At 46.4% G+C, this 22,934-nt stretch overlaps 1 protein-coding gene across 1 annotated transcript in view; it reads left to right on the forward strand.

The window, feature by feature from the left end:
• The window catches only part of EPHB1 (EPH receptor B1), a 428,352-nt gene that overhangs the window by 358,175 nt on the left and 47,243 nt on the right, over nucleotides 1-22,934 (forward strand). Inside the window, exons 11-12 of the mRNA XM_027091661.1 lie at nucleotides 13,394-13,641; nucleotides 21,178-21,393. Coding sequence (XP_026947462.1) covers nucleotides 13,394-13,641; nucleotides 21,178-21,393 — 464 coding nt within the window. The remainder of the gene's footprint in view (nucleotides 1-13,393; nucleotides 13,642-21,177; nucleotides 21,394-22,934) is intronic.

Raw genomic sequence — 22,934 nt, forward strand, 5'->3', positions numbered from 1 at the left:
ACAATGTGTGTCTAAGAATCATTTGGGGAGCTTGTTCGTGGTGTCCAAGCTTATTTAGTATTGCAGAGAAGTCAACTCTAGTCTAAAAAGATTCAGAAATAGCTTTGGAAATGGACCACCAAATGCAGATAAAGAGAGAGAAATAGGGTAACCAACTGAGAAATATACATTTCTAGAAGCTGGACCTAGTATCCCCTTCACTGACTCTCATATCTCCATGGCTTTGGGCCAAGATTTCTTCCCACACTTTCAGTTCTCCTTTTCTGATGTACATGGATTTGGAGGCAGACCGTGATAAACTGAAGAGGGACCACTATTTTCAGAAGAACGCTCACCCATATCCATATTTTTAAACAAAAGATCTATGATATGGGTGGTAGTACAAGACACATTTCTGTCCCCAAAACGTGTGCTCTCATCCAGCTCCCTGCATTGGAATAGAAACCCAGTCCAGCAGAGAACTAACTGCCTGAGATGCTCTTAGGAAATTCTACCTAAAGACTGATCTAAAATTTTCATCTTCCTTTAGTGGATCAGTAGTTGAGTCAGTTGGGCAATGGATACAGCCTTATTGATGTAAAGGAGTAAAATATCCCAAAATATCATTCCTTTGGAAGTAATCTCTTTACTGCCCCCTCTGCTATCTTTTCTGAATCTTCTCAAAGATGTGTTTGCTTTGTGTCCTCTTTCCTACTTTTGTTTCTACAACATTCTTTGTCTTCTCTTCTTCTTTAAATTGTATTAGCCACTATTCAATCTCTCTTCACTCATATGTTGTATTCTTCTTTGTAGTTCATATGTATGGAAGTGCTTTTTTTCACATCAGTATTTGGAGAGCCATGGGGTTGTCTCTCCGAATAATATTTTAAACTCCATAAAATATGTTTAGTCAAAGTCCTCCAGACAGCCACTCCATATATTGTCTTTAGGGGGAAAGTCACACTCTTTCCATTCATTGCCTCTCTTAATGCACTGAGGGTTCAAAAATCCATCTGTGAAATTGAAAGTCACATTTGAAAGCTTGCCCCATTAAGCCACCATTCTCATGCTCTGATTTCCCTCTTAAAGAGCTCCAAACTCATGGCATCCTTGTGGTGGGTGCTGGGACTCTCCCTATCAGGACACACAAATCTCTTCCTACCAACCCCTCACATGTTCCAGCCGGCTGACCATAATCTGATCCACTTGAGTCTATACATATTTCCCATTGACTTTCATTAAATACTGAACCACGACATTCACTTCTGTGCAGATAATTTTCTGTTCCCCCTTAGACACTGACAGACCTAAGGATCATGCCTTGGAAGGCTGGATCCCAGCTAAATTTGATGACTCATAGGGGCTCAGACTTCTCCAGTAAACTTGAAAGAGCGTTGGGCAGGGTGGGAGGGCGTTCAGTCTGGCATGCTATTCCTCCACGTTGTTCATTGTTGTTGTCATGTGGCAATGGTGATAGCAATTTTAATGTTGTTATTTATGTCACGTGCTTAGAGCAATGTGTTCTGGACTGCATTTCCTCCAGAGAGCACACGTCAGCCCCCCTCCCGACTTTGTCAGGGGAGGAGTAAAGAGCCTTCTCACTTTATGACCCTGCTGGGGAGTGGCAACTTGGAGTGAGCCCACCAACTGCTGGATGCTGGGTAGCATTTGCTGATGCTGCCATTTTTGTGCATTCTGCTCAAAGAAGGCTCAGTCCCCTCCATGGCTCACCTGATCCCGGGGAGGGTTGATACATGCAGCAGTTTATAAGATGGCCAGCAGCTTGGGATAAAGACTTCCACCCAGGTGCTGCTGACCGCCCTCTACCTGACACCCATCTGCTCACGATTCAGAAATCACAGAGCTAATCCCTGCGGATATGAATTCACTATGTGTAACTTGATGCAGTTTCAACAGGAGACACTCCTGGCTGGTGTCAACCTCTCTCCACTCTCCGGTTCTTTCTCTCTGTCACCACCCCTGCTTCTCCCACGCCCTGCCTTACTGAGACTGACTTCACATTGTGCTAAAAGAGCTGGTGTGAAGGTTGAGTTTAAAAAAAAAAAATTTTGTAAGGTAACATTTATGCAGTGTAATTGGCAATATTTCCCTTAGCCACCTGGCAGATTCGGCTCGGGGGACCAAATCTGGGATGCAAAATGGTAACACAACATGAGAAGAAGAATCAGAAATCATTTCTCCTTCCTTCCTTCTATTCCTTCCCACATTCCCTCAATAAGCTCTTATTGAATAATTTTTGCATGTGGGTGTGGAGAAGAACAGACACTCTCCTGTTCAGAGGTCTGACAGTCTTGCGGAGAAACAGGCCAGTAACATGCTCACTACTTCACACAACCCACAACACAGGTATGTGCAAAAGTTGTGACCAACATAGAGCAGTGTTTAGCTCCCTGTTCTGGGAGTGAGTTGGGGCATCAGGAAGACTTCACAAAGGAGATCACCTGTGGCCTGAGCTTTCAAGCATGGAAGCTAGTAGAGAAAGTAAGTTTCTGTGAAACTCATGAGAGGATGAGACAGAAGAGGAAAATTAAATGACAAAAGGAGGGGAATGACCATGACTTTCCAGCAGTGGTGTGCTGGAGCCAGCTTGCACTACTTCGCAGGAGCCAATTGTGTGCATCCTTTTCCAGCCCTGTGTTCGGTGGCATCATGTTGGTAGTTTGACATTAGCCATGGGAGGAGTATTTACACCGTAAGAATTAGCAAATGCTACAAATCAGGGGTCTTTGTTTCTTCGTTTTCTGGAGAGCTGGTAGTTGAATGCTTACCAGCACACTCCGGCCTTCCAGAAGGTGCAAGATAATTTCAAAGAGGTTGCAGAAAAACTGGCCCATTCCTGCTGAGAACAGATCCAGAGGAGAGGGCTATGTTTGTTGCAGGAGGGATTAGGTTGAGAATTCAAAAGATCACAGCCTGTGACTGTGGTGGATTCTGGAAAACACACTCAGTGCCTAATAATCCCGGCTGATATGTTAGTGTCTAACACAGATGCAGTCCCACTCCACGAGAGGAGGAGAGGAGACTGAGAGCTAAGACAAGGGACCAGAGAACACGCAGCGCCGGAGGTGGGAGGAGGAGAGGCCTGATGGCCGGAGAGGACTCAGGGAAGAGTCCCCCGAGGGCTTGGAGGCTGTGGATGGGCTGACACTCGGTACGGCACATTCTGAGAACAAGGCTGAGAGGAGGCTGCTAGGGAGGGGTTTCCTGAAGGTAGGAATCAAGCATTAAGTCTGGAATCAGGCTGAGACTTAGCAATCCAGAGACTGCAGTATGGATTTTATCCTGTAGAAAATGGCGAGTGGGCTGCTTTCTGACCAGGGTGGGTGGTAGGGGTGAGGGGGGAGAAGAACCTGATGAACCTGTGTTTCGATTGGACTGGAAGGGGTGCTGAGAAATTGTAGGTAAGGACTCAGAGGCATGCAGACCAGTTATGGGGCTTGGAAACGTGGAGAAGTTTTGAGATGGCCGATGCTGGGATCAAGGGTGGTAAGGAAGGCTGCTTTGCAGTGAGTAAACTCATCTAAACCGGAATGTACCCATACATGGCAAACGGAGTGAACAGTGGGCTTGGTGGCATGGAGGTTGTGACCAGAAGCGAGGGCCATCAGGTTAAACACCTTGAAGGGAGAGGGGGGCTGCCTGGCCCCCAGGGTGTGGGACTGGAGGTTGTGCTTGCGAGTAAAGGCCAATAGAGTAAAATCTAAAAACTATAAGGTTGAAGAATGGCACCAACCTCCAAAGTTTCTTCTATAGTTGTTGAGGATATTGAACAAAGAATAAATAACAAATCACTGTGAGCCAGGTGTGACACCAATCAAGAGGACTGAGTTACATTTGACCCTAGAACAACACAGGGGTTAGGTGCATCGACCCCCATGAGCTGTTGAAAATCTGCGTGTATAACTTGACAGGCAGCCCTCTGTATCCATGGGTCCACATCCCTGGAGTCAACCAGCTGTGGATAGCGTAGTACTGTAGTACCTATTGAAAAGAATTCTGCGTATAAGTGGACCTGTGCAGTTCAAACCCATGTTGCTCAAGGGCCAACTGTATAATTAGCTCATTAATCATTATGTAATTATTTGTTTAGTGACCCTCTTTTATCACCGTGCTTAAAGTTCCATGGGAGTGATGAAACTTAAGTACTTCTGTGAGTCCCATGCTTGGCCTGGTGTGGCACTCAGGTACTCGGTTAAACATTTGTTGTGTAGGGTTGAATGTCTTTGGGGGAAAACCATAACAGGGATAAGAATTTGGAGAACTGGGTGGAGTTTGGGAGAATGCAGAGAGATGAGAGAGAGGTTGAGTGAGGTTATGAGTCGTTCAGTGCTCTGAAAGAAGCCTACTGGAATGAGGAAGGCTGATCCTTCCTCTTTTCCCTGCAGATGATGGGAATGATTGAAGTCCCTTTACAGAGGGCAGACAGCCATCTGATATCTTTGGAGAATGTCAGCTTTTTATAACCATGAAGTCACTCACAGGTCAGCTTCAATTGACCTGTGGAGTTCTGATCCAATGCTTAATTCTTTTTTTGTTTGTTTGTTTTGTGGTACGCAAGCCTCTCACTGTTGTGGCCTCTCCCGTTGCACAGGCTCCGGACACGCAGGCTCAGCGGCCATAGCTCATGGGCCCAGCCGCGGGTGGGATCCTCCCGGACCGGGGCACGAACCCGCGTCCCCTGAATCGGCAGGCGGACTCCCAACCACTGCACCACCAGGGAAGCTCCAATGCTTAATTCTGATCGATTTGATCTGTAGACATGCCCAGAGCATAAAGCAGAGCTGCCATGTCTAATTGGGCTCCATAGCATGAATGGTGCTCCTGGGTCATACAGTGTGCAACCTGCATAACTGTATGTAGCAGCCCTGAGCATGACAAATGCATGAAAATAGAGGTGTCACCATAAGGGGTCATCCAAGGGGAGACATGCCAGTTGTATTTTAATTAATAAACACATCCTCCCCTGACTCAGCAGCTGCTGATCCAGCATGTCCATGGATGGCTTACTGTGAAGGAGAAAGAGGCTTGAGGTGAGAGGGCTGGGTAAGGAGAGCTGGGGAGAGGAAATTTGTGATGTATATGGGTGGAATGGGGCCAGCAAGGCCCACCATTTCTCTTTGAAGAAGAGGATGTGTTTCTTGGGGATGATTTGGTAGAAAGTCACCTGCCAGCCTGACTCTCGTGGGCTCACTCAGACCGAGGATGGGCAGGATGAGGGTAGCCTCATACTGGATAAGAATCACAGCAGGAAGGGTTTCCAGAGGAGCAAATCAAATAGATATTGCCTGTAAGTATGATTAATATAACTGGCATGCACTCAACATGTACATACTTTACAAGCATTGTCTCATTCAACTCTCATAATGGCCCTGTTAGCCCTGTGTGTTAGTGTGTGTGTGTGTGTGTGTGTGTGTGTGTGTGTGTGCGCGTGCACATCTGTGTGCATGCATGCATTTGTAGGCTGGTAAGGATATCCACATTCAGTGAACAGCTTGCCAAAGGCCATGCTACTGGTTGGACTGAGTTAACGGTAGAGCAAAAACTGAAACCCAGATAAGGTTGATCTTAGTCTGGTGAACGTAACTCCCACACTACCTGCCACTTTTGTCACTGTTCTGGAAAATGGCAGCTAAGTATAGAGACATTGTTTCTGATGGCAAACTCTAGCTAGCAGTTTGGAATACCCAAGCCTCTTGGCTGGAAATGACGGGACTCTCCTAGAATTCAGTATTCCCATATGGTGGTGCCACAAAGATGCCCTGGGGAGAGCATGTTCTTCCCAGAATACCCTTGTCCCATCCTCTGGTCCTCCTATTCTAGTATGATCAGTTATTTCCTTAAGAAGGTAACAATGAGGGCCAAGATATTTACCATTTTTAATTATGTGTGCTTGCTTATATTAAGAAAATAAGTAATATCTAGGTATGTGGTTGTCTAATGAATACAAGAAGCTATGAGAAAAGAGAAAGCTAGGTTTACTCTCACCATCTACATATTAGGTATTGTGGGCACCGTGGCTATTAATTAGATTCCATCTCATTTGCCAACCCCAGTAGCCTGGTAATGGGTACCTGGGGAACTCTGCTGAGGAGAAATAGGGTTGTGATCAATTAGTAATGTCTGTCCTGGGTGCAAGGACAGGAGGTGGTGGAATGCCTGTCATGGTTTTACTATCCCTGGTTTAGCATAACCTATCTTGCACAGGACAGTGTGAAAACTTGCTGGAAATCATACTTTAAAAACCTAGTTTAAATTAATTCTTTAAAAGTTTCTTTTCCGGTGGAAGCTTGAACTAGTAGTGAGAAGCTCTGCTTTCCTTTTTCCCTCCCTAAGGCAGTGTGTGACTTCACAATGCTGCTAAAAAAAAAAAAAAAAAAAAAGACTGAAATTGTGTGTAGAGCCACGCGGCACATAGCCAACAGCTAGTGCTTGAAATGTCTGCTGGCAGGTTGGATGTTTCATTTTCAAAAACTGAAAATTCTTTCCTTCTGATTTTACATATAATAGTTGAGGCATTTAATGCTGCTGAGCCACTTTTTCTCTCTTCCTCACTTTGTCAAGGAGCTGAAACTTGTAGGGAATAATTTCAGCAGCTGTCTGGGAGGGCAGTGACAGGAACTGGCAAAATGACACTCAGCTGACAGCCCTGAGGGCCACGGTTCTCAAACCGGAGCCAGGCATCAGAATCACCTGGAGGCAAGTTGAAACCCAAGTCACGGGGCCCTGTACTAAACTTTTGATCCCGTTGGATATAAATGGGGCTTGAAAGTCTGCATTTTCTAATAGGTTTCCAGGTGATGCTGATGCTGTTGGACAGGAGCCACACTTTGAGAACAACTGCTAAGAATCACTGGCACGAAGCTGGAGCTAGTTTAGTGCCAGTCCTAGCCAAGAGGTTGTTTGGCTGTAGGAGAGGGTCCAAGGTCAGCTGCAAAGATGTGTGCCAATCAGAGTCCAGCCAGACCAAAGTTAGGTTGGCTGCAATTACTATCAGTCAGCAAGCTGTACAGAAAGAACTAACCATAACCACTACCCAGTCATTTCCTGTAAGTATCTATTTTAAATATAATGCTGGGGAGTTCCCTGGTGGTCCAGTGGTTAGGACTCAGTGCTTTTACTGTCGTGGCCCCGGGTTCAATCCCCGGTTGGGGAACTAAGATCCCACAAGCCTCACAGTGCGGCCAAAATAAAAATAAATAAATATAATACGAATGCTTCATTTGTTGAAAATATTTTTTAGGCATTAAGAACTTTTCTTAAAAAGATGAAAAATGGATGGCCATGTTTTGGAGCTCATATGAAAGGAAGCTCTATAGAGTTCAGATCATGGCAAATCGAAGCACCACAGACCTCAAGTTCTGGCCCTAATGACAGGAAAGGTGTCCCAAAAGCAAAAATAGTTCCCTGAGCAAAGTATGTGAACCTGAAGTCAAAGATCACAGGTGACAGCAGTAAGATTGCAAGTGACACAAGGTCTTGGTTTTCTGTTTGCTACTAAAAAGGGCCCATCGACTCCCACTCCCTAGGAGTCTGTGGCGGTGCTAGGGGGCCAGAGACCCCAGACTTTAACGCCCCGGGCTTACCTGAAGACACCCTCCATGCCCAGATACCTGGCAGGGGGACTTCCCAGCACCCCTGGCAAGATGCTCTGCTGTGTCTTGGATCAGCCTCCTTCAAGTTCCGCTAGGCTACAGAAACCTATGTTTGCTACCTTTTCTCTTCCACTACCCATCCCCACTCCCTACCCCATGACCCTACCCTCACTTCCCACCCCACTCTCTACCCCTGGATTGTCTTTTCCTGTGTCTCCAACAGTGTGTAGTTTACAAAGCACTTTTTCAGAGCCCCCACGCCCTGTTAGGAAGGCCCCACAGTTGATCAGGTCCTTTTGTCCAACAGAGCTGAGAAAGCTGAGGCTGAACAAGGGAAGCACCCTGCCCCAGGTCCAGTGGGCGGGGAAGGAAGGGAGGATGGTGTAGACTCAAGCTTCTTCCCCCAGAGTTTCTTCTTCTGGCCAGAGTTTGCCCCAGCTGCAATGAGGGCCACTTAATTACAGGGTGGAGCACAGCCTCTGCGTAAGGACTGTGGATTAAGTGACTTCCTTTGCAGTTGGTGGTTGGAAAACCTCCGGGCTTGGGGAATATGAAGTCATTTCTTTGTCAGACACAGAAAAAGAGCTATTTTTACAGAATCACCATCCTTTAAGCCGCTGCTTTCCAGTGATTATAGAGCAGATTTCCAAGAGCAGTAACGATACAGAACCCATCTCTCCCAACCCAAGGAGAGCACTTTCTTTTTTGAAAAAGACTTTATGGGCTTCCCTGGTGGCGCAGTGGTTGAGAGTCCGCCTGCCGATGCAGGGGACATGGGTTTGTGCCCCGGTCCGGGAAGATCCCACATGCCACGGAGCGGCTGGGCCCGTGAGCCATGGCTGCTGAGCCTGCGCGTCCGGAGCCTGTGCTCCACAATGGGAGAGGCCACCACAGTGAGAGGCCCGTGAACCGCAAAAAAAAAAAAAATAAAAAAAAAAAAAGACTTTATTTTCTGGAGCAGTTTTAGGTTCACAGCAAAATTGAGTGGAAGGTACAGAGATTTCCCATATACGCCCTGCCCCACACATGCATAGCCTCTTCCATTATCAACATCTCCCCGCAGAGTGGTACATTGGTTACAATTGATAAACCTACACTGATACATCATTATCACCCAAGGTCCACAGTGAAGGTTCACTCTTTTTTTTTTTTGCGGTATGCGGGCCTCTCACTGTTGTGGCCTCTCCCGTTGCGGAGCACAGGCTCCGGACGCGCAGGCTTAGCGGCCATGGCTCACGGGCCCAGCCGCTCCGCGGCATGTGGGATCTTCCCGGACCGGGGCACGAACCCGTGTCCCCTGCATCGGCAGGCGGACTCTCAACCACTGCGCCACCAGGGAAGCCCAAGGTTCACTCTTGATGTTGTACATTCTATGGATTTAAACAAATGTATAATGACGTGTATCCACCATTTAATTTCATATAGAGTAATTTCACTGCCCTAAAAATCCTCTCAGGAGAGCACGTTTTTATTTTATAATTTCAAAAATCTATATGATGAGACCCCTACAGAGGATATAATTTGGAGCTAAAGTATTAGGAACACTGAACCTGAAGACCAGTCAGCCACAAAGATTAAACAATGACATGACATTTGTCAATTAGGAAACGAATATACGTAGCCCATACTGCTCTATACAGATAGGACTTTGCAAAGCCACACCTTCATTGATTTCTTGCTTCCTTCTCTTCTTTCTCTCCGCTCACAGCTACAAAGCCCACACTATGTGTCAGGCCCTGTGCAGTGAAAGGCAGCTTGTAGGCAAGCACTGCTTTCAAATGAATTCAAAGGTGTAGGGATGAATTCCAGGTACTCCAGGGCCTTTAGCAGTTCCCTAATCCGTTTGAAACACGCTTGGGTGGTTTAGACCCCTGGCTCTCAACGTTGGCTGTTCCTCAGAACCACCTGGGCAGCTAGGCCTGGTTTCATGGGACCTGTGTGGTCGCACGGAGTCCCATGCTCAGCAGGGCCCACACTTAGTTTAATGCTCTGCTGTCACCGTGTTGAACTTCTTAATAAATTTTGAACAGGGAGTCCTGCATTTTCATTTTGTACCAGGCCCTGCAAATTACGTAGCTGCTCCTGCGAGCAGCTTTTAACTATGTCCGTGCCCAGGCTGCACCCAGACCAACTAAACAGAATTCCTGGAGGTGGGACCCAGGCCTCTGTGCTTTGTAAGCTTCCCAGGGGATTGCAGTGGGCAGCCAACTTTGGGAACGCTGGTATATAACAGAAGTCCTCAACTGGGGAGTTTATGTGTATGTTGTGGGGAATAGCAGATTCACCTGGGGCACTTTTACACACTCCCCAGACTGATGTGTAGAAATTCATAAATATTCTGATTCCTAAATATTCTGATCTCATCTGACTAGCCGGGCAGGAACTTTCCATGAATATGATATTTGTCTATAAGGTAGTCCTGATGCCAACCAGGGTTCTTGGCCTTTCCCAATCAATAAAAATTGACTAGAGGCCAGACGAGAAATTCAGGCAAGGCTTTACTGTGACCCCTGCTACAGCAGAGGGGAGTGGGAACAAACAACAGTTTCCCTGCTTGCTAGCTCCCTCAGGAGGGGCGAGCTTGCTCCTTATACGGTGTGTGTGCAGGGGTCAGTCTGGAGGGGTGGCTTTGGTGTTTTGCCCACCCGTTAGGAGGTGTGGTTTGCAGGGGGCATGCGCAGTGCCCTGTTTTTGCTCCCGACTCCTTGCTCTTGCTCCGGGCTCTGCAAAAGTGGCAGTTGGGTTTCTTGGTCTCTTTGTATCTTTTGTCCATAATTTTGCCCAAACTGCGCATGCATGCAGTTATTTTTAGTCCCATACAGTTTCTTTGTATTTTGTTGCTTGAGGAGAGGTGTGTCCAGGTGCAAGCACTGCAGCACTGCAGCAAAGGGTCCCAGATCCCAGCCTGTCTCAGTCACACTGTGTTTGCTGTTCCCTGGTTACTGAGTCACTATAACAGTAACTGCATATGAATGGTTAGGACTTGCACAGTTGGAGCACAGTGGGCCCTGCATTGTGACTTCACATCCACCCAGCTCTCTTCTCTGTGGCACTGCTAACCGAACACACCTTCTGAGAGGCGGTATGGCAGGAAAAGGGATAGGCCCAGGGAGTATCCCTGGCTCTGCCTCACAGATGTGGGGTTTGAGGCATGTTTTCGTCGTGCCTCAGTTTCCTTATTAGTAAAATGGGCATAATAATACCCAGCTCATGAAGGTGCTGTGAGGATTAAGACATGCAAAGAGCCCAGCACGGTACCTGGCACAGAGCAGGTAGTCAAGACATTTTGGTGTACTATCTCCCCCAAGAAGAAATATTAGCATACTTTCCCCTCACTCTCAACCGTGTCTTTTTACTAAAAGAAAATAGAAGTCATTAGTATGACAACAGGGAAGAAATACTGATATTCTTCAATTAGTATGCTTATTAAATATGCAAGCTGTATTCATTCAGCTCATAGTTATTGAATAACTACTAGGTGCAGGTGTCAGAGAGATGGATTCCATATATCTCTATACACAGACACATATATATACATACAAAAATATATAGAGACACATCCATATATACAATATATGCACAAATGCATACAGACACATACATATATGCACATATATACACAAGTTTGTATACATACATACATATACATACTCTACACAAATATATATACATAGAGAAGCACACATATATGACAGGTGGTTGTTATTCAGTACTCTTCTTCAAATTTTACTCATTTGAACTGCAAAGACAATGCTTATTGTAACAATTTAAACGAAAAAGTAACTAAAGTTTACTAACCCATACTTCCCCACTCCTATTCCCACCATTCTAGTGTAACCAATTTTTAAAATAATTTGAAGTTGAAAGTAAATTTGCTATGAATTTTTTCCATAATGTTTTTTTTGGCATTCACCACCCCCCTACAGGCATATTCTACAGACCACATTCTATTAATATAACTTTCTCTTCTTTTCTGCTTCACTTAGCAATGTAATGCAGACATTTTTGAAGCCAATACATCTCACTCCTCTATTAGTTTTCAGAAGCTCATAGCATTCTGCAGGATGGCTGTCCCTTTCCAGCCATCCCCCTGATTATGGTCATATGGTATTTGGCTGTTGAAGGAGATGCTGCCATAAACAGCCTTTTGTAAAAATGTAAATACTGGTACCTCCACTTCTTTTGGAGCCTCCAGCAGTTTGTAACCCAAGAATGGGCAAAGCCAAACAAATAAGAATAAATAAGATACCCCAACTTTTATTGGCATACCTACCACGTACCAGACACCTCAGTGGTGTGTACAAGTTACGGACATGAATGAGACTTGGTCTGACCTCAAACAGTTGTGATCTCATGTCAAAACCAGTATTACACATGCTGTCTATCTTAGGTCCATGCTGAAACCTTCCTAATGGTGCTTAAGCCAACCTCTACTCCAGCCTTAGATTCTAACAAGTTCCATAGACTCTGGAGCAGTTCTGCATCCACAGGTCTTTCATGCAGCTTCCTTCCAACCTATGCAGCAGAAAATATAAGAAGTTCCCAACTAAATCACAGATGTTAACTTGCTTTTCTAATTCGGCCAGTAACGTATCTGATTGCTCACAGTTTGCTCCATCATCGCCTTGCAGAAGCTGAAAGTGAGAAAGAAAGTTTTCCCAGCAGAAATCCATGTTTCTCCTATCAGGCCTTTGACACCCGTTTCTGCAATGCACTTACAAGTAGATTCTAAATTGCTTCACATGAAAGAACTGAAGTTACAAAACCAAGTTAAATCATAAGATAACTTTTGAAAGCACGTTGAATGGGATTCAACAGATTTTTTAAGCAGCTGTGAAATAGTGTCACCAGAATTGTTTTTACTCTTGGTGATTTTACTGCAAAAATGTTTAAATGCTGTGGCACCCATGGAGGTGTGCAGCTCGTGTCTGCTTGAAAAAGCCACTGTTCAGCTGCCAGGAGTGCAGGTAGCTGCCAGCCTCCTGCTGCAGCGCCTTCAAGATCTGCCTCGGCTTTCTCACAGGGACCCAGCTCTTTCTGGCAGCCCCAGTCAGTGACTGAGCACAGTGGGATACTAGGGCCTGGGCCTTTCTGGAATGGGCACTCTTTATTCTGAAGCTCCTCATTGGGTTAGATGAGACTGTCAGGTCTGCATCAACCAGGTCTGCACTGCAATCTGGGCCTCTCCTTGCCCACTCCCGCTTCCCCCTTCTTTTCATAAAGTCAGGTCTGCACCATGATCTGGGACTCTGGCAATCCTACTTCTCTCCCCTTTATCCTGCAGTGTCTGCTAACTTACCTTCCTTACTCCACAGTTTCTGTTTTCCGAGGGACCCAATAGACACAAACACTTTCAGGGCAATGTAGGAACATAAACGCTATACATCTCATTCAGAGGACTAAAGTACCTGAACGTATCCCATAACCCCTGGACATTCTTGCACTAGGCTCTGCTAAAAATGAATTATGATTCTGCCACAGTGAAACTGACCATTTCATTTCAGTTGTTCATCTTGGATACAAATGAAAAAACAAATGAGGAAAAACAAACCCATATAGAGTCTGAAATTTCACTTTAGTTACCCAAGAGATCCGAGGTAAAGAACATATTTGGGTATTCCTTCTGTGTTTGCTGTGAACTGCATAGTGCTGGGACGTCACAATTACAGTGAGAGGACACTATTTCCTTTCTGCCACCTTAATCACCGTTCCACTTGGAGCACCATTGTTCTTGAAAAGCTGCCTCCCCTCATGGTTCCACAGACAGAAGGAAGTGAGTAATAATTGCATTCTTGTTGCAGGAGAGTTTGGAGAGGTGTACAAGGGGCGTTTGAAACTTCCAGGCAAGAGGGAAATCAATGTGGCCATCAAGACACTGAAGGCTGGGTACTCGGAGAAGCAGCGACGGGACTTTCTGAGCGAGGCGAGCATCATGGGCCAGTTCGACCATCCCAACATCATTCGCCTGGAGGGCGTGGTCACCAAGAGTCGGCCGGTCATGATCATCACGGAGTTCATGGAGAATGGCGCTTTGGATTCTTTCCTCAGGGTAAGAGCAGCTCAGCTCACCTTTACTCCTCAGGGCAAAAGCATGGATGATGCTGGCGCTGGTGGACGCTGGCAGACCGTCGTGGGCTGGGGAGAAGCGTCCGTGTGAGGACGGCCTGTCGCTCAGGAATCCCTGATGAAATGCGGGTGGGCGTTGAAGATGTTAGCGAGGTTAACAGATTTGCTGCTGAAAGGAAAGAACAAAGCAGAGCATGTGGACCCCTCTGTAGGAGGACAGCATCGAGCCAGGCCTGGATAAGTGCTTGCTGGATGAGTAAGAGTGAATAGAGGAGGACGGAGAATGGCCATCGGTGGCACTGAAGAGACTGAAGAGACCTCCAGCCGCTATGCTGTCCTGCGTGATTCACGCAGATGCCAGTGGCTATCTCTGCCTCTTCCCCAGCATAGCCGCCCTCCCAGACAGCTCCCTTTGTTCACAGTTCAGAGAAAAAACACGTTGCCCTTTTCTGATGCCTGGGCATCCCGGCCTCTGAGGAGGCGCTTCTGGGCAGGTCAGGGGAAGAGTGTGTTGCAGGTGTCCACAAGTCTTTCCTAGAGTTGATGGAGAACTGTGGCTCCCAACCACCTGCAGCAGAGGTGCGGGTGTCTGAAGGCCTATGGCCAGGAGATCTGCAAAGGACCGTTGTCAGAGCATGCCCACGCAGCCACAAAGGAAGCATTTTCACTACTGTGGGGTATTCCAGAGCTATTCACAGAAGGGGCAAGTGAGCATGGCCGAGGTGCTCATGTCTAGAGGGTAGAAGCTGTCTGACCACAGGCCACGGAGCAAGGCCTGCCCCGGACCAAAGGGACAGCTGGGCAGCCTGGGAGCAAGAGAGTGCAGGGAGTGGCATCAAAGAACGGGGCAGGACCTTCTGAGCAAGGGCTTCAGGGTAATACTAAGTAGCCAGCTATGCATGTCACCAAAGCTACCAAACAGTAGCTATGGCTGAAGATCAAAGGACCATTCGTAGAGTCTCATTGAAACAGTCATGAGGTGCCCTGTGCTGGGATGAGAGAGACATTGCTCTAATGCTGTGGAACAAATCACCCCAAGATTTTAGTGACTTAGCCCAACAACAATTTGGTTTGCTCACAAATCTGCAATTTGGGTAGGCCTCGGTGGAGACCTCTCTGTTTCATGTGTTGTCAGCAGGAGAAGCTCAAGGGTTAAGGCCTGGAATCGTCAGAGGCCTCATTCATTCGTCTGTCCCATGGTTGATGCTGGGTATGAGCCGGCATCTCTCCACCTGGCTGACTAGGGCTTCCTCACAGCAAGCTGGGCCCCAAGAACAAGCAACCCAAGAGTAGAAGGCAGAGGCTGTATCAGTTTTGAAACCTAGCCTGAAATGTCACAAAGCATCCTTCAACCACATTGATGGACCCACCCAGATTCAAGGGGAAGAAACATGTCCCACATCTTGATGGGGGACAGCAGCCTTCTTACACATAAGGGATGGGAGGTCCTGTTATATCCATTTTAGAGAATACAACCTGCATAGATGCCTCTGACCCCCAGGACCTTAGTGCCCAAAGCTTCCAGCAATCATCTGCCTGGATTATGCTTTTTGTTTCCGTACATGAAGTACAGAGGTATCACATAAAGAAGAACTGAAACCTTCCTGAGGAAGCCAGGGAAGGCTTCAAGGAAGAGAGAGAATTTCTCTGATATGGGAGAAGGAGGAATTTGCCAGACAGGTCAGGAATGGGCAGGTAGGCTCACAGAACAGTGGAGCTGTGTGTTCATAGGTCAAAGTCAGCGTGGCCTATTTGGTAATCTGTCGTCAGCTGCCTGGTGGCTCCAAAGCTCAGAAGCAGAGCTTAGGGGATGCAGTGTGGAAAGGGAGCTGAGGACTTGTCTGGAAGCTGCATTTGTACATACTGAACCTACCTTTGCAGGGGGAGCACACACTTTATGCCTCGTCTGAGTCATTAGGCAGCAGTGGCTTTTGTTTGGTGGGGTGGGGGACAGCTGATGTAGGTGATGGGCCCCACGTACTTTGCCTGGTACAGCCTCCTTGAGGGTGTGGGTTATGCTTTGTATTTTGAAACCCCAGCACCTAGCACACTGAGCACCAGGTCGAGGCTAGTTGAATGAAGAACAGTTTCTGGAGCAAAAGAGTTTGGGCAGGAGAGATGGAGCTTGCTGAGTGTACACGGTCTCTTGTCCTTGTAGCCGGACCTCTCGTGTCAGCCAAAGAAACGTGAATAGGAGGTAATGTTAGGAGAAAAGGTATTTTCCGGAACCAGCCTCTGGACCTATCAGGAGTCATTTACTTCCTGCAAGTCACCTGTCTGTGCTTCACAGAGACTCTCAACGCAATCTGGAGACTGTGATGAGACTCTTTCCCTGGAACGCACAGGCGAACAGGAAGATTCATTCTCAGGAGCCTGCGGAAAATCAGAACCCTGCACCACTGCTCTGCACACACCTGTTCCATTTTGGGGGCGCAGGACATGGGGGCAGGTTGGATACCAGTTATTTTTCATGACAATGTGGCCCAGGCAGTGGGAGAAAAGCTAGGGGAGAGAGAGGAGCACAGGGAAAAAGAGGGGAAAGGATGGCCAGAAGGGAGCGGCCAGAGCAGGTGGTGCTGGGAGCTGCGGGAAATGAAGCATGTCCGACTCCCCACCCGGCACAGAGACAGGTAATCTATAAATCTAATTTCAGCCTCACTACCAAACCCTGGAGCATAGCAGCATTAATTGATGTATTTGCTGCTTGATAAAATTGAATAGTGGGTCATCAGTTCCGTCCTGCAGGGTCCATCTTCTGGGAGGTAGTATACTTTTAAGATCACCATTCAGAGAAGAAAGGAAAAGGGTTAGTCTTCAATTTGTGCACCTGCTTCCTCCCCAACCCCCCACTGGTCCTTTCATACCAGACGTGGTGGCTTTGGAGAGTGACCACAACTCCAGCTCTGGATGGGTGTCTCAGAGGCTCTGGGCATCGAGGGTCCAGGGAACACACTGGAAAGGGCTTCTCACAGTCTGCTCACTGCTCCCCACTCATTTCAGGACTCAGAATTCTTCACATTCTGGAGGGATTGGAAACACCATTATTCTTTAACCACACATTCAGTAGGTTCATAATTATCCATTTTTTTTAAAAAATGTCTGTGCCATGGGTTAGGTAGACTGCAAATCCATAATTAAATATTTCCTTCTTGGCACTCAGATTCAGGGGATTCAACCTGGTAGCTCTTCCATAATCTTAGGCACAAGCCCTGAAGCCCTCCTCAATGCCTCACACCTCAGCCAAGAGGGTCGACCTGCTCCATAAGGCCTTCGTGGCTAAAGCTTGGCCTTGTGGTTACTGCTGGTTCATTCACAGATGGTCGTAACTGGAAGACTCTTGGAAGTCACTGAGCAATGTCAAATGGGGACATTTATCATTCATGGGGTGCTCGTTCATGGGCTGGAGCTAGAGGACAGCAAGCCAGTTGTCAGAAAGAGAACACCAGGTTGCAAGTTCTGAGACTGAGGCCCAGCTTTGGGCTCTGCTATGAGTCACCCTGTGGCCGTGAGCAAATCCGTTAACTCAATTTCCCAATCTATAAACTAAAGGCATTGAGCTGGATGATCTTGAAAGGGCTCTTTAAGGTAAAAAAAAAAAAAAAAGAAAAAAAAATCTATGATTCATTTTCTTCAAACAAATCAAATAAAGGTTTCATTTCCTGAAGTGGGTTTGTCAATGTAAGTTGAAATACCTAAATCCTTCCTGGCTAATAAAAGGGCCAGCAAGTGGCTTCAGTGAATTTGCAGAAAAGCAATTTCAGCAGAAAGCACTTCATAAAAGGAAGAAAGTTTAAATCACTTCACCCAGCCTGTATTTCTACTACAAACTGTGTTTTTACCATGTGCTCAGCACAGAATCACATCTTTCCCAAAGTTCTAAGAAATCTGTTTTTCTTTTTCTGTCTTGTTTATCTTTGTATGTTGATGCTCATATCTCTGAAAGTTCTTTTTTGGGAGTTTATATCAATGAAGTGAACATAAAACAGCTGGACATGTCAGAAAATCTTAATATGTTTATATCTCTAAGTTTCCAAGATTATGGACGCAACAGGTATGACTGTCTTATCATGATACCTGATTCTCCTGCAGATTCTAAAGAAAATGTGTTGTAGAGTCAGCATTTTCCAGTGGAAGAGGCACTGGACAGGAATTATAAAAGATTCAGATAAAGTAGCATATTTGTGGTACATGTTTCTACTTTATCTTTCTATGGCCATGGCAGACATCACTAATCAATCATAGATCTTCTTCCTACAAAGCTTATACACAGACTGCTCCACACAACATTGGAGGCAGCCATTACCAACTGATAAAAGATGAAACGTAAATGGAGAAGCAATTTGCTGTTTGGACTTAGATTCTTGTTATAAGTCAAAATCACACAGAGTGATTTAAGGCTGATCACTTAAACTTTCTGGACTTCCTTTATCTTCTCTATAAAAACAATGTAATATTGCCTGCCTTGCCTACTCCACAGGACTGGAGTTAAGGATGAAAACATATTCCATGAAGTACGACTTGCCATTCAAAGGCCAAGAAGGGAAGAAATCAGAGTTTGTAGATTAATTGATCCTAATTTCAGGCCTACATTATTAGTTCCTACTACAGTTAGGGTGGGGATGATTATTACAGATGCCAAACTGCTGAGCTTAGAATGCGCTGTGAACTAGGCTCTCTGAGGGCACTGATCCTAGGATGTCTGCCCCACACGCCCAGGAAGCCAGAAGGAAACTGCAGTCCTCGTCCAAGGTGTCCTCAGTCTCTCTCACCAGGCATCTGGGGGTCATGGGAGAGAGGATTTGTGAGACATTATGGCCTTGCTGATAATTCCAGCAGTCATTGCTGCTGTCTTAGTATTCATGGGGCACTGAGCTGAGCCCTCCACATGTATTATCTCATTTAACCTTGAATCTCAAATCTCAGGAAGAATGGACACTCTGTTCTTATTTTACAGATGTGGGAATCACTGCTCTGGAGGTTAAGTAACTTGCCCAAGAGCATGCAGCCAGTGAGAGACACAACCCGGACCCACCATGGTCTGTCTGGCTCCAAAGCCTGGACTTTTAATCACTTTTTGCCCTTTGTCAACACCAGAATCTATAAGATGACTGATCTAAACATTTAAACAAATCAGAAAATGAAGCAGCTCAGTGAAGTCTTTAATGACTTAAAGTAGAAACATAGACACAAATCTGCAAAAGCTTTCAACACTGCTCTTGGCAAAGCTGCTTCCAACCAGCACCAGTGCCCTCCCCAACATCTGTCTACAAGTGGGCTTCTGTAGGGAGACATTTATTTTTAACCACATTGTTGTCTCCACTTACAGAGGAGAAGAAACAAACTGAATTGAAAAAATCTGACCCTTGGGACTTGTGGCTGAAATATATTTTCTAATATGCGGAAGTCGCATGACAACTTTCTGGAGAGGCAGATCCCCAGAGACCTACTTAGAGAAATGATGGTGCTGGGGAAATCTGGGCTAGCTTCTCAAGGAAGTGTGGAGTGAAGTTCATTAGTGAGCAAGATTTGCATCACTCACGGCACATCCAGCTCTGGCAGATGGGCACCATGTGCTGAAAACCAATCAGTTTCCAAAAAGCAGCTCTGCACTTTATTTTGGAGTTGGTTAGAAGCAAATATTGCAGAGGAAGCATTCTGGGCAGATTGGGAGGTGGTTAAGGTTTGAGTGAGAACTTGGAACTTGGAGTATGTCAAACTCAGTGTGTTTGGGGGTCCTCCTTCTGGTGGGGGTTGGGGGCTCAGGAAGGAGTGGAAGGAGTGCCAGTTTGCTCCAGGGGTATAACCAACCCTCGGGCTTGCAATCTCTCATGAGGAACAAAGTCTTCAACAATCCATGCTACCGTTGTTAGACTTTTCAATTGTTGGAATATTTTCCCTAATAAATAGTGTATTTTTACAATAGCTCTTTTATTTTTCTTTACTTATTTTTGCATAGAAAATTACTTTTGCAGAAGCTCATGCATAAATGATGTGCCCATACATATTAGTGAGATAATGCATGTGAGTGCATTGGGCACCATCTCACAGACAGTAGGTGCTCAATAAATGGGAACTCCTCACACTGTTTATGCTTCCTGCATTTCACAGGAGGATCCTGGGGCAGAGGGAGGGACTGCCTTGCCCAAGGTCTGTGTTCAGCAGTAACTGGACTAGCCCAGGGTGCCCCGCCTCCTCCTCCCTCTCCCCCACTCAGAGCATCTCAATGCCTGGGCCATGCTCTGCTTACACAATACAACTCATAACCCTTCAGGGAGCATCTGGGGCTGGACTAGTTGGGGAAATGTGTTCTTGGCAGCATGGCCCAAGGTCCACTGATGTAACCAGTGTGTGCAGAGCCCAGACTCAGGGGCTTTGGGGAGGTGGAGGAAGGCATACATTCACTCACAGAAGAGCCTATCCTCTAACCACGGAGGAGGGAGGCCACCCAGGTAAGAAACTGTGATTGGAGAGAAGGCAGCACTTCAGGTTGGCAGGAGGAGGGGCAGCAACAGTTCCCATTCACTGGGAGAGTCCACACACGGTGTGTGTGCTCCTCCTGACCATCCAGCCCTCTGAGGCAGGTGTGTTATCCACTGTCGACCAAGACACCCTAAACATTTAATTCTGGAGACAAGAAGCGATGTACCAGCCATTCATTCAGCATATGTTTATCGAGCTACATCTGTCTACTCAAACGTTCTCAGCACTGGGAATGCTATGGTGACTGCAAGAGGGAGGGTTCTTGTCTCAAAGAGCTTAGAGTCAAGTAGCAGAGACAGACAGACAGACAGGCACACACACACACAACTAAACCTTGTGATACATGCTAAGAAGGAAAATAAGAGCATACACTGAAGGATAGTAGTAAGAAAGTGCTACTTGTGTGGGGGAGGGGACTGGCTAGAGAGACATCCTCTCCGAGGGAGTGACATTTAAGTGGAGACCTGAAGCAAGTAGGTGTTGATTGTGGGGAAAAGACAGAGGGAACAGCATGTGTAAGGGCCCTGAGGCAGGACGGGCTTGGCCAGGGAGAGGATTGAAAAGTCGCCAGTCACTGTGGCTTTAGCACAGGGGTGCAGGACAAAGTGACATAAGGTGAGGCAGTAGCTGATCCCATGGGGCCCCGTGGGCCACGCTGAGGAGTTTGGCACTTTCCCTTAACACAGTGGGAGGCCATTAGAGCGTTTCAGTGACGTGACCTGATTTCTGTCTTACGAGGATGACTCTAGCTGCCCTTGGAGAATGGATTGGGACGGGGGAAGGTGTAGGGAGGCTGTTACAGGTGATGGATGATGATGAGTTGGTTACAATGGTGTCAGTGAAGGTGGAGAGGACTGGATGGCTTTGAGATGTAATTTGAAGATGAAATCCACAAGACGGCAAGGAGAAGGCAGAGTGTTCAAGGAGAGGGAAGAGAATGGGAGTCAGAAGGGAGAAGGCAGTGGGGCCCTGGCACCTCAGCTTCTGCTTGACCACTGAAGCCCATCTTGATCTGGTTGCCCTTGGTGTCTTATTACAGCAAAATGATGGACAGTTCACGGTGATCCAGCTGGTGGGGATGCTGAGGGGCATTGCCGCGGGCATGAAGTACCTGGCTGAGATGAACTACGTGCACCGGGATCTGGCTGCGAGGAACATTCTGGTCAACAGTAACCTGGTGTGCAAGGTGTCTGACTTTGGCCTTTCCCGCTACCTCCAGGATGACACCTCAGACCCCACCTACACCAGCTCCTTGGTGAGTCCTTCTGTGTCTTCTCGGGTCAAAGTACGACAGGGGTGAAAGGTGGCTGCTCACGGCAGGGACCCATGACGGACCATACTGGGAGGGACTGGGACCAGAACTCATCTATCCACTGAGGGCAGCCAGATGCTGGGCGGACCATTCATCCAGGAGAAATTACAGTAGCTGTTTGTCCAGGCAAGCATTGGGGCATAGGCTGTGAGAAAGGGTCAGTGTCTCCTCTGAAGCCATGCTGTTCCTGGCCCATGAAGAGGACATTTTGGAAAGGACGATTTGAGGGAATCCAAACATTTGGACAGTGGCATTGGAGACAGCTGTCAGCAGGGAGTGGGCTGCAGTTGGGTTGAGCACTGTGATACCAGGTAGACTCCTGGCCCTCTTCTCTTTCCCTATCACTTCCAGAAAGCCTTAAGTACCATCTACATGATGAGTACTCTCAAATTTGTATTTCTTGCTCAGCCTCCCTCTCTACAGCCCAAGCAGCTTAATCATCTGTGTCCAGCTGCCTAGCTCACACAATTTCCTTTAGAACTTTCACAGGTCCAAAATAGAGCTCTTGATTTACTCTCTAATTTCCCCTCCCCCATCTCTTCAACTCAGTGGTTGCACCATTCAACTAATGACTGAAACCTAGGAATCAGTCTTGAGTTCTCTCTGTGCCTCCCCATCCGTGTCCAATCCCTCAGCTACTCCTATAGGTTTCTATAAAGTCTGTCCCTTTCTTCCCACCTCTGCTGTGCACCCACCCTGTTTCTAAGCACCATTCTCTTTCACCTGGACTGTTACAGTGGCTTCCTAGTTAGTCTCCCTGGTTTCCTTTTGTCTTCTTACATCTATTCCCAACAACATCCAAAGTGATTGATCTTCCTACTTAACTACCTACCTAGATTCCTTAAGCTTGCAGAAGCAATACATAATTATCATAAAAATCAAAACAAGACAGAGGAGAGGAAAGACTAACTCAGAACCTACAATTTCCTTGAAGCAAGTGTTGGTAAATTTTTCCTAAAGGGCCATATAGTAAATATTTTAGACTTTGCTGGCCAAGAGGCCAAATGAGTATATTATGCATATGATTATATAACCATTTAAAATGTAACCCTTTAAAAATGTATGAACACCACCTTTAGCCCATGGGCTGTAAGAAACCAGGTGACCTGCCAGATTTGGTACTTAGGCCATAGTTTACCAAGCCCTGTCCTGAAGCATCAGTTCCAACAATTAGGTGTGCCTGCTTTCACACTTTTCTCTTTGTTCAAAAATTTGAAAATTTTTATTTTATAGAAATGGGATCATACTATGCCTATTTCTCTGTGTCTTGTTTGTCTCTTGGGGATTCTTACAACAGGTTGCTGCTTTGAAAGTCTGTAAACATTCACACTCCATTAGGGATATACAGTGCCCATCTTCCAACATCCTCACCAGCATTGAAAGTAATCAATATTTTAAAATTTGCTAATCCAAAGGTGAAAAATCATACCTCATTTTGTTTTAATTTGCATTTTCAACTGACTGCTGGAGATATTACTGTCTTT

The sequence above is a fragment of the Aethalodelphis obliquidens genome, unplaced genomic scaffold (genome assembly GCF_003676395.1).
Source record: "Aethalodelphis obliquidens isolate GAN/ISIS:26980383/991018 unplaced genomic scaffold, ASM367639v1 scaffold72, whole genome shotgun sequence".
Lineage (NCBI taxonomy): Eukaryota > Metazoa > Chordata > Mammalia > Artiodactyla > Delphinidae > Aethalodelphis > Aethalodelphis obliquidens.